The sequence below is a fragment of the Abramis brama genome (assembly GCF_963993115.1).
Source record: "Abramis brama genome assembly, chromosome: 16".
NCBI lineage: Eukaryota > Metazoa > Chordata > Actinopteri > Cypriniformes > Leuciscidae > Abramis > Abramis brama.
Genome location: NC_139978.1, coordinates 11,541,043 through 11,553,359, shown reverse-complemented (window position 1 = coordinate 11,553,359; position 12,317 = coordinate 11,541,043). Strand labels below are relative to the sequence as shown.

At 37.1% G+C, this 12,317-nt stretch overlaps 1 protein-coding gene across 1 annotated transcript; it reads right to left on the bottom strand.

Moving 5' to 3' along the window:
* Nucleotides 1–72: 72 nt before the first annotated feature.
* On the bottom strand, nt 73–12,168 carry nudt18 (nudix (nucleoside diphosphate linked moiety X)-type motif 18). Its single transcript, XM_084138739.1, has 7 exons — nt 11,876–12,168; nt 9,871–10,084; nt 4,720–5,343; nt 3,236–3,288; nt 2,972–3,127; nt 1,934–2,147; nt 73–1,837 (listed from the first exon to the last, which is right to left on the bottom strand). Exons 1-7 carry the CDS (start codon nt 12,032–12,034, stop codon nt 1,221–1,223), a joined length of 2,037 nt encoding a protein of 678 aa, XP_083994865.1. The 5' UTR covers nt 12,035–12,168; the 3' UTR covers nt 73–1,220.
* Between the last annotated feature and the right edge of the window lie 149 nt (nt 12,169–12,317).

Sequence of the window (12,317 nt, the reverse complement as noted above, 5' to 3'; positions counted from 1 at the left end):
ATTTTTGCTGTAAAAGGCAGTTTGTAAATGGTAAAATAATAAATAGCTTCAGTCAAAGCGAATGTTCTCATATACTAGTATCAATGTGTTTATTATCACAAAACCATAAATATACAGTATATAACCTGTTATTTAGTTCATAATGTGACATATTTTTCTTTTAACAGAGTTAAAGGTAGTTAGCGATTTCTGAGAAACACTGTTGTTATTTGAAATCGACACCCAAACAAACACACCCCTCCCTTCATTGCTCCGCCCCAAAAATAATGAACACTTTATGCTACAGCTACACAGGCACCCACTAACAGCTGGCGCATCAGTCATCTCACGCAAGTATGGATGAATCAGCTATGATTCTACAACAACAACAGCATATCTTAGTTCTTTGAAACAGCAAAAAACAATGTTGCTCTAGTATCGAGCGAAACAAAGCAGCCTCCGTGTCCATTTTCAGGCCTTCTTGCTCTCCAACGTCTCTCCAGCCCTAGAAAACATTTCTAGTATTTCCGCGGGTCTTATCTCTTGCCTGATCGTAATGCTTTTTTTTTTTCAATTATATTCCTTTGACTTTTTCCTCTTTCAGGGTTCCTGTGCAGTTAGGAAAAGAATGGAATTTGATTGGAGTAATTTTTAGTGTTTCTAGACTACTTCCAGACAATTCAGTTTTTAGTTGTGCATTGCTGTTTGAGCTGCATGCGCTGAAGCTGAACTTGTGAGTCAGTTAAAAAAAAAAAATGTAGACAAACATAAGACAATAGTGTCATTCACTTCAGTTCGGTTCAATAACAGTGTAAATGTTGCAAAATTTGTATGAAACAAAGTTGAATTAGCTATAAAACAGCTCTGCAGAAAACAAAACACTGATGTCAACGTCAAAAACACTGTTGTATGGCACTTGACGCGTGTCTTGTTTTCATTTAGCTTTGCATAAAATTAATACATAACACGGCTTCTGTGCCGCATTCCATTATACTACTGCAAAAAAATTGGAACGAAATAAACAACCAATCACAATTTAGTATGTAAATTATTGCAAAAAAGAGCAATTAAAATTTGCAATTTGCAAATATTACAGTGATTTAATTAGTTGTTACAATAAACACTTTTTCCTTTCACAACATTAACAAAGTTTATAAACACTACAAATAGAAACCACACCTAACGCCTAAATGATGGACAACACGAAGCCTAAGCTGAGAGAAGCTATCTAGTGTATTCATTCATAGGCTTTGAACAGGCAGGACAGACCCTTCTTGAATCCTCCGTAGTATCTCAGTCCTCAGCTTCTGATTGGTCACTTCATGCCATCTGAAACAATCATTCTCTGATTTCGGTGGACTGCTAAGATCGATTTCCTCCTCTTCCTCTTTATACTCCAATAGCACAAGAGTGTTTAAACATACCCCATCAGTTTTACCAGGAACTCTCCCATTGTGCTGCACTCCCAAAATTCCACATGTATTCACACTCAGCTGCTCATTAATGGAGGGCATGCACTTCTCAACCAGTTTTTTGGGGGTGAATGCGAGAGTTTGTGCATCGAATGAGACCACAACAGGAAGCTGGAAGTTTTTGCTCAGCAACAGCCATAAGCGGTCCTCGTCACTGTTACCTTTGCTGGAGGTGAATGCGAGAAGAAACCTTTGACAGACGACATCACAGGGTAAGTCAACAGGCTGTAACACGGTGAACCAGGGACTTTGACAATATTTGATCCCAGCGTCAATGAGTGTGAGAATGTCATGTTTACGGATATCTGAAGGTAGACAATTGCGATCGTACCACTGAGCTTGCAGTGATTCAGCGTTTTCTTGTTCTGGCCTCTTCAGAGAGCCTCCTGGAGGATAAAGCAGGCAATGAAAGAACCACTAAGCAACCGTGACAATTATATAAACAAGCAAACCATGAAACATTCACCATATCTATATCTAACCTGTTTTCTCAGCAAGAAAAGTGAAGCGGACCCAGTTTGGTCCCCTTTCTTGAATCTGCAGCAGTGTGATTGGCTGACAGTCTATTCCTGCCTCCTCTTTGACTTCTCTCTTTAGGGCTTCTACAATAGTTTCACCATCTTCCATACGACCTGCAGGGAGGTACCATGAGCCACGACACACTGCCTTTGTCTCCTGAATCATCAACACCTCATTCTGCGAAAAAAAGAGACATGTACACAATCAGCACAATTTCTTATATCATCTTGCTGAAGAACATTGTTTTCTACGTGGATGCATGTGGTTCGAGGCACTGCAAATAAATAAAGCTGTAATTTTTCCATTTTGAGTGATTCATGGTCAGTCATTTGTTTACATGCTACACACACAGAGCTACTTTTCTCTGTGTAGGCCTACAGATAATTTGTGACACACATGGGTAAAGAAATGCAATTTCCTGCTAAATCTGTCCTGACAGCTCTAAAGTATAAGTCATTATTAGGTTTATCAAAGTGTATTTGGGTGAAGTTAAGACAAGGTTTTTTTAAGATAAGGATTTTTTGCACGCTCTCATTTATAACATTTTATTTTTTATAAAATAAAAAAGATGGAGAAAATAAATTGTAGACTAGTTGAGAAAACAGTCTAACTGCTTGACAACTCTTACAATCTCCAAGCCACAAATATAAACTTAAAAGATATGATTCTGAAATGAAACCTTTTGGAACTCACTGGTTTATCAATCACTATAATGCATGTGATATAATTGCGAATAACAAAGGATTAAGAATTTAGGAGTTTGATAAATTTAGCAATTTGCAGCCACACAGAAGGATCTGCTAGATTAGAAAATATAGACTATTAGAAATGCCAAGTAACTTTACTACAGCAATTGGTTAGAATTGTATTTAGTTAGCCTATTATACATTTATCATCTAATTGTCGAGCCTTTAGGGTAGTTATCTAGTTATTATTTGGAAGGATGATTTCATAAGACGTTTTCGAATAATGTTTGCACTATATAACAACTGTGACATTACCTTGGAATTGAAGATGACCGCACAGACAGCAAAGCATGTGTTTGTTCGTGTGACTGGTTTCTTTTGTTCAGGGTCTAAATGAAGCTCGGTCACTTCCAGTCCCTCTCCCCTCAAAACCCTCTCCACCAGCTCCTCCGTGGACATGATGAAACGATCCTAAAACAGACGCTCTGAACAAATGTAGAAATAATAAGTATTAATAATGTGTAGCCTATTGGTCTTTAATAGCCTATATTTATGAAATGTGGTGAGCGTTTTCTGTACCAACAAACTGTCAAGCAACTTGTCAAACCTGTTCAGACGCTCCTCACACACATCTTTAAAAAAAACAATGTTTGAATAAAAGTCGAAACCGAGAAATTATGTTTAGTTTTAACACGTCTCGTGTTTCATCCAGCTCTTAATTCATATTAAGCTAAATAAAACATGAAGTGCGTTAAGGAGGACTGCGTGTAGCCTACACGGTGATAAGCAAACTATTATATTCAGAATATAAATAAACGCGTTTCATTTTAAATAATTGTATGCTTTATAGACTTGCCTGCAAGCCGGCGTCACATAATAGCCTTAAAATATCTGTTAAAAGCCTGACGTTCTCGCGCACGTCGCTGTATATGAAGATAAGTTGACGTTCCCTTTCAAATTTACACGATTCCTGTTCCCGGATTTTTCACCACACGATGACAGAACGAGAACGAAAGCTATTAGCGTATTGGACAATCCTGAAACAAGTTACACACCCAGATGCTTTGGTAAACTATTAAATGATATAGGCTACATAAATTATTATTTTTTTTAAATTAAAAGGTATGAAAGTATAAACATTCGAACCCTGTAATATTATTTCCTCATTGTTTAGTCAATGTTTAGAACTCTTTTCTCAGAGGTAACTGTAAATAACACTGGTCCTTAAAACTGTGGCATGGCTGGACGCACTTTCACTTTTGTGTACATGCCCCTTATTATAGCTACTAGCAAATTATGTATTAGGCAAATATAAAATAAACAGGCAGGTAAAATAGACAAACTTAATAAATGTTTACTATACATATTATTTAGTAACTTAATGTGAAATGCATCATTTCATAATATCTTACATTGTATTTCTCATATTAAATATATATATATAGATTTAAATGATCATACATAAACTCATGTATCACAACTTTTTTCTAACAGCATTCATTTTTATAAAATTATTGATATAGATGACTGTGGTAAAATGCTACAAGAGTGCTAGGTGTAATATGTTATAATGTCCTTAATGTCCAAAGTCCCTTGTGAAAATGAAGTACACGTTGGCGTACTTTTAAAGAGAGTAGGCTACTTATGGAAATAATATACTTTAAAAGAATATCCGTCACGGTAGCTGTAATGAACGTGTCGTGAACTGTAGTGAAGAAACAAAAACTTTTTAATAATTTAATAATTCCATTCTCATTCAATCAATTCTCATTCAATACTTTCAGAATCTTTACTTTTTAAAATAATTTAGTTTCTGTATTTCTTAAAATGAACATATTTTAATGACAGTTTATTTACTGAACAAAAAAAAAATCATTTTATTTACACAAGATTAATATTTAAAACGTGCAAGGTTATTAATGCATTTGAGCCATGACCTAGCAGTTAGCATACATGCAACAGGCACGTTGAGCTTTGGTTTCCATGTGGAAAATGCAGGTTCAGTTCTGGCCTGCGTATAGTGTCCTGATCCTCTACTAGAGTGGCAGAGCATCAGTATTAACTTTGAATAGGCAGAACAGACCCATCTTTAATCCTCTGTTTTATCTTTGCCCTTAGGCTCTGATTGGTCACTTCATGCCATCTGTAACTGTCACTCTCCAATGGTGGTGGGCTGCTGATTTCAGGCCCTCCCTCTGAATTTTCCATTAACACAAGTGTGTTGAAGCAGATGCCGTCCGTTTTCCCTGGTGTTCTCCCATTGTGCTGCACTCCCAGAATGCCACATATAATAATGTTTATGAACGCGAAAGACGAAGGTATGCACTTCTTAATCAGTCTGTGCGCAGACCACGAGATGTTAACTGATACTTCAATAGGAAGACTGGGATGAGAATCCTGACTGGGATCATTATTATTGCTCAGCAGAAGCCACAGGCGGTCCTCATCACTGGTGTCAGTGCTACCACTGCTGGAGACGAATGTGATGAAAAGTCTTTGGCAAATAATGTGACAAGGGAAGTCAACAGGTTGTAATGCAGGAAACCAGGGATTTTGGCGATATTTTATTCCAGCATCAATCAGGGGCAGTATGTCACGTGCACGAAGAGGAAGTGGAGACTCACGATCCCACCACTGAGCTTGCAGGGATTCAGCATCCGCCTCTGCCGTTGTCTTCAGAGAGCCTCCTGATGGCACAATGAGAAAAAAAGAGATTTTTCCTGTTGAAAAGTAATATGATTTTGTCAAAACTGATTTTATTTTTCATCTCTACATATTGCGATATGAAAATATACACAAATTTTAAGCAGTTTACTTGAATAGCTCTATTTGGTTGTTCATATACAAGAGCCAAAAACCAATAAGAACCAACTTATTATAACTTATAAGAACCAACTCGTAGACATAAGCGTTTATATCCGAACTATAAACGTTTACCCCAGTACTTCTGTGATGATATGAATATTTAATTTGTTACATTTGTATAGCGCTTTCTGTGTACTCAAAGTGCTTCACATATATGGAAGGGGGAATCTCCTCAACCACCACCAATGCACAGCACCCATCTGGATGATGTGACAGCAGCCATAGTGCCCATAGTGCCCAGAATGCCCACCACACACCAGCTTATTGGTGGAGAGGAGACCGAGGTTGCGGTCGAAACCACATACTTACTAGTCTGGCTATCACCAGACCAAGCTCAAAATGAAATCGCCAGCAGATCAGGCTGGGTTCACCCAGTCTACATTATATAGTAGGCAAAAAGCAGTATGCGAACGAATACTATGTCCGAATCCTCAGTATTCATAAAACAGTAGGCGAGAAATCCCCGGATAACCTACTGTATCCGCCCAGATTCCGAAGCACTCATCGATGGATACTTTTCTATCCCAGCCTTCCCAGGAGGCTCCGGGAGAAGATACATCATAATCGAACATGGATGAGAACAGTGACGAGGGTGTTTTCAAATGCGAGTAAACATGGTTCATTGTGTTAAAATTGCATTTGTTGAACTACTGTAGAGTAAACTGTTGAATTGTTGAAGGTGTAAAGACGCTAGACTCAAGTTTAATCAACATAAAGTAACTACATTTGAGTTATCCATTTTATTTGTCCATAAGTACACTTGATAATTGAGGAACATACAGTGAGGAAAATAAGTATTTGAACACACTGCTATTTTGCAAGTTCTCCCACTTAGAAATCATGGAGGGGTCTGAAATTGTCATCGTAGCCTTTGTTTGCAATTACAGAGGTCAAACGTTTCCTGTAGTTTTTCACCAGGTTTGCTCACACTGCAGGAGGGATTTTGGCCCACTCCTCCACACAGATCTTCTCTAGATCAGTCAGGTTTCTGGGCTGTCGCTGAGAAACACGGAGTTTTGTGAAACAAACAGCTTTGTGAAACAAACAGCTTTATTGAACGTTTGTGTCCGAGACACTTATAAAAAAGGATTTACAAAAATCACATTTACATTTATTCACGCATTTATTTGAACCTGTTTAAATGTTCTACAGGTATTCATGCTCATGCTCATAGAGAGCAGGAACACAAATGTTTGGAGCAGACACAGTGGCAGCCAGATTGTCCCGCACATGTTCTCCCACTCTTTTTCAAGGTTGTGGGGTTCAGGGGGGTCATCATCATGGTCTTCCTCATCCTCTGGCTCAACAATGATGCGCAGCACGCAACAACCTCAGGCACAAAGGCATGGCTCACCTCTGGCCGTGAAGAAAATAGAGCACCAGTGTGTTTTCAGCATGCCAAAGGCTCGCTCTACTATGTTTCGTGCAGCAATGCCGGACATGATGGACGGCAGAGACAGGCGAAGGTGGGCACGGTGGTCAGCTGATTCATCAGAATAAAGCCGCAGAATGAGAACAGCTGTGTTGAGATGGCAGTAGGATGTGTGGTTCACCACCTGTAAATACATGATTGTTAGAACAATAAGTTTGAATAAAGCTATGTTTCAAGAGTTGTTAACTTGTATATGTATTTATTTATTTATTGTGAAGGTTACTTTTATTTATTCTTTTACTCATATATTCATGTTTCCTGTTGTTGCCAGTAAATAAAATAGAATTATTTCATTAATTTATGCATTAATTCATTGTTTGACTGAAAATTGAGATGTATTCACCTTGCATTTGTCTTGTGTGTATTCATACATAGCTGTTATATGACAAAACAAATTACTTTTTGCTCGTTTTACTAAAACATCATTTTTAGTGACTATAATTTAGATTTTTAGTAAATATAATTAACTATTGGTCAGCATTTATCATTATTATTGTGTGTAAGTGTTGGGCTAGCAATGCAGTTCATGGGGTAATCTTAATTTTTAAGTAGTGATACTTACATTTTTCAAGTATAAAAATCAATCGTCTTCTCCAAAGGCGAGATCTTGGAGCATCTGCCCAACGTCTCCTTTGTGCAGACATTACAAACATTGCAAACATCATTCTTATTCCATCATTCCATTGTCGTTCATATTCCATTGTCGTTCATATCTTTTTTTATTATTGCAGAACTTACAATTAACTGCTTTTAAATAAAGATCAGAGAAAGACACCATTGTTGTACCTTTAACAGTGAACAATCATAATGACAAAAAATAAAAACAGAAAAACATAAATATCATGGTTTTGTGTACATCATAGTATGAGATATATCTTTGAATAATTCATCATAATGCATAAAAAAATATTTTTTTTTATTGTTAAGCCTGAGGGATGAAACAAGAGAGTGGAAAACATAAAGGAGATTTAAGTCACTTGCTAAAATAAAATAATAAAGATTATTATTACTTTATAAAATAAATAAATTAACAACATATTCAAGAGATAACGATTTTGGGTTTCCGAAAAGAAAAAAAAAATATTATCTTTAAGGATAAAACTGTGGGTCACATTAAAAGGGTTTAAAATAAAATAATTAAAATCAACCCAAGATACTATACTACAATCACAAAATAAATTGGCAGCTGTTTCTTCAACAAGACCACAAAATGAGTATGTTTCATCAATATCAAGATATTTACAGACAGATGAATTAAACCTGTCGCTCATATGTTTTAAATTGTTGCGCTTATAACGCCATAGGTCACATGATAACGTCGCATTCATACTTCATGCTTTCAGGCTATATAGTACCTACACTTTTAGCGCTCATTAAATAAGTACTTATTGAAATACCTACTCAGTGAGTATGTGGTTTCGAATGCAGCCAGAGTGATGAAACCAATCAGTATACAGGAATGATTAGGAGGCCAATGGGCAAACTTTGGCCAGGATGACGGGGTTACACCCCTACTCTTTTTTCAAAGAACATCCTGGGATTTTTAATGACCACAGAGAGTCAGGACCTCGGTTTAACGTCTCATCCGAAGGATGGTGCTTGTTATAGTATACTGTAATGTCCCCATCGTTATACTGGGGCGTTAACACCCACACAGACCACAGGGTGAGCACCCCATACTGGCCTCACTAACACCTCCTCCAGCAGCAACCTAGACTACGTCAGACTTCGTACTTCCGCTCAATTTCAGTTCGCTTCTGTACTCAGTCTGAGATAGCGACCTATCTCCCAGTTTTCCTCCGGCCTCAAAACAGCTGGCCAATCAACGAACAGAGGGCGGGCTGAGAGCCGTGACGTAGACGCTGATTGTACCGTGGATGCGTAGATTTACTTCACATAATCTGCAAAAGTCGTTCGCAGCCATGTTCACTCCGGTATTTCGCTCGATGGTTTTGTTTTCGCATCATACATGTGTTTACAGTGGAAGTTCGATGCGGCTGAGCCGGCTCATAACACACGTCATAACCAAACGTTATGTGATTGGCTTACGGGTAACCAATGATTTTAAACTTCAGACAAGCGCCCCCCCCGCGAGAAAGAAAACGCTTTTCAATTATGCCCTTCCAGACTCTGTCTACGAAGCAAAGCGAAGTAGCAGAGTTTGGTATTACCAGGCTAGCAGCAACCTGGTTTTCCCAGGAGATCTCCCATCCAGGTACTAACCAGGCTCAACTCTGCTTAGCTTCAGTGGGCAACCAGTCTTGGGCTACAGGGTGATAGCTGCCGAATATTTGTAACAGAAATAAAAATGTGGTTGAAAATACTGTTTGTGAAGCTGCTTCATATCTATACATGATAACTGCTCTCTCTGGGTCAGCACAGTTATTTGAATGTTGATTCTTGTTTCATTACGAGCTCTGACGCATTCTCTTTTTGCCAATAGACTCTCCCCTGTTCAATGATTTTTCGAAACAGGTGATTCCCAGAGGTCGAGATTTAACGTGCTCCATGTAAACTTTTCTAGCTAACCTATGCCACTCGCACACCATACACGTGTCAAAGTAGCAACTTTTCTCTATTTAGGGATATGACGACGAGACACACGGGCGAGTGACGTATGTACACAATTTCTCGCGAAAACCACCTTGACATGTCTAAAATAATAATATAATATTATTAATAATAATCTTATAATAGGCTTACCATAGTAAATGAGGGTAAAACAAAAACAAGTTTTGGAAGAAGGATTGATGATGTATTGACTCATTTTTAAATTTACATTCAGTAGTGTACCTGAGTGTAAATTACTGTATTGTGATTAAGGGACTTTTCTTTTTATGGCACATATTGTGCCATATTGTGATATCAACTTCATTTCGATAACGTGCAGCCCTAAAATTCAGTAATTCAATCTAACCTGTTTCCTCAGCGAGGAAGGTGAAGCGAATCCACTGTGGCCCTTGTTCTTGAACCAGCAGCAATGTGATTGGCTGGCAGTCTATTCCTGCCTCCTCTTTGACCTCCCTCTGCAGTGCCTCTACAATGCTTTCACGCTCTTCCATACGACCTGCAGGGAGGTACCATCTGCCATAACAATCTCTCTTTGCCTCCTGAACAAGTAACACCTCCCCCTGTATAACACAAGCAAACACACATGCAAAACTTTTATGTCTGAAGAAGTTGACATTAATCATGGGTAGTGGAATTAGTGTCCACTTAAGAGTGTAGTTATACATTTAAGTACTGAGTGATACTTGCTATGTAGATGTACTTAATATAAGGTTAGGTTAGAGACTAGTGTTTGGTTTAGGGTATGTAATTATGCATAATTTATAGTTATTACTATAGTAACTACATGTAACGTGTAACAATGACACTGTTGGAATGTTACTGAAATATTTAGAGAATTTTTATACTACAAAACTGTTTTGGTATGTCAAAGCAGTTTTTTTTTTTTTACAACGTAAAAGCAAACTCGTCTACTTCTAAAAATATGTGTCATACTGTACATGCTAGTGAATTGCCATTATATAAAACATCTACATTTTAGGTTAAAGAATAGCCATGACATATTAATAAAATATATTTCCCAAAATGTAAGTTGTGGGCTAATGTGTGCCAGTGGCTCAACTAACAGCTAAATATTTTTGATAGTTGAAAAGTTCACTTAAAAATGAAAATTCTGTCATAATTTACTCACCCTCAAGTTGTTTTAAACATGTATGAATTTCTTTCTTCTGCTGAACACAAAAGAAGATATTTTGAAGAATGTTTGCAACCAAACAGTTGATTGACCCCAATGACTTCCATGGCATTTTTTTTTTCCTACTATGGTTTTATTTGGTACTATTGTACTATATTTGGTACTATGGTACTATTTAGCTGTTAGTCAATGGTGCCCATCAACTGTTTGGTTACCAACATTCTTCAAAATAACTTCCTTTGTGTTCAGCAGAAGAAAGAAATTCATACAGGTTTGAAACCACTTGAGGGTGAGTAAATGATGACAGAATTTTCATTTTTTTAAGTGACCTATTCCTTTAAATCACAATAAAATGTGAAAAAACAATGCTTTCATTTGTTCAGTCTAATAAAATAATCTTTTTGTTAACATTATTTGGTTTTCTATCATAACAGGCAATTAATGCAACAAAGATTGTTTTGGCTATCCAGCAGCTCTAGAAGAAATTCATAGTCCAATTTAATCAGCGCTGATTCATTTCCGTTGTATAAATCATTAGTTATCTGGAGAAAACAGTGATGTCATTGTCCAGTTCAGTTCTTATATTGGGTGAGCACCCCCCTCTCTAACACCTCTTCCAGCAGCAACCTGGTTTTCCCAGGAGGTCTCCCATCCAGATACATAAATCAATAGAATATTATTATTATAATATATTATTATATAATAAAATTAGAATTCATATTATACTTTAATTTTTTGAAAATGGAAAAACCTGAAATAAAAAAATCAAGTAAAAATCATGAATTGAACTATTAAGCATATCAAACTTTCTCATGGCTTGTATATGGTATGGATATCTTAAAAACTGAATATTTGCAGCATAAAATAACTCTGGAATGGGATAGTGCATCTTAAGTGTTTTTTGTTTGTTTTTGTAGTATGTATATACATCATATATGTTTTAAATGTAATTTGGCTAGCCAAAAATGACAGATCTTACTATATCCGGATCATGTCCAGGATGACCAAGAGTGTTTCTGTTTTTTTTCCTAAATGGACACAATACTGGCTTACGTAAAGTGTAAGAGAAAGCAACCTTGACTATGTCGTCTACAGTTTAATGCCTTGTCAGCTACCAAACTACCTCTTTTTTTGTGCCAGTACAAAATAATAATAATAATAATAATAATTTTCATGCTCCCAGTGAAATTGTACATTGGCTCATTGGCTGAATCTTTACCTTTGAGTTGAAGATCACTGCGCTGACAATGTAACAGACGTTTTTCCTCAGTGTGACAGGCTGCACTTCCGGGGATAAATCAAACTCTCTCAACTCAAGTCCCTCACCCTTTAAAATCTTCTCTATGTTTTCCTCCAATATTTTTGCCGTTGAGTCCATGTTGAAGCTGCCTTAATTCCACTATAGCCTACAACATAATGCATATCTGTTTCAGATCTAGTGGCTGCCTACGGAGACAGCATGTTTAGATGTTTAGGCGTCATCACAGTTAAAAACCAAAGCCTGATGCCACTGGAGAACCTTTAAAGTTCCACAGAAATATGTTATTCTCTATTTCTTTAACCCATCTAACTTTATATACTGGTGCTTAAAGAAAACACAATCAAATACAATTATCTGCATAACCTCTACTGTTAGCTATCATAAAAACAGCTGTTCAGTA

Excerpts from the sequence above, each read along its gene's own strand:
- nudt18 (XM_084138739.1), bottom strand. The coding sequence starts at position 12,034 with ATGGACTCAACGGCAAAAATATTGGAGGAAAACATAGAGAAGATTTTA. Across the intron at positions 5,344-9,870 it reads CTTCCTCGCTGAGGAAACAG|GAGGCTCTCTGAAGACAACG; the intron begins GTTAGATTGAAT and ends TTGTGCCATCAG. Across the intron at positions 2,148-2,971 it reads CGGTCATCTTCAATTCCAAG|AATGAGGTGTTGATGATTCA; the intron begins GTAATGTCACAG and ends TTTTTTTCGCAG.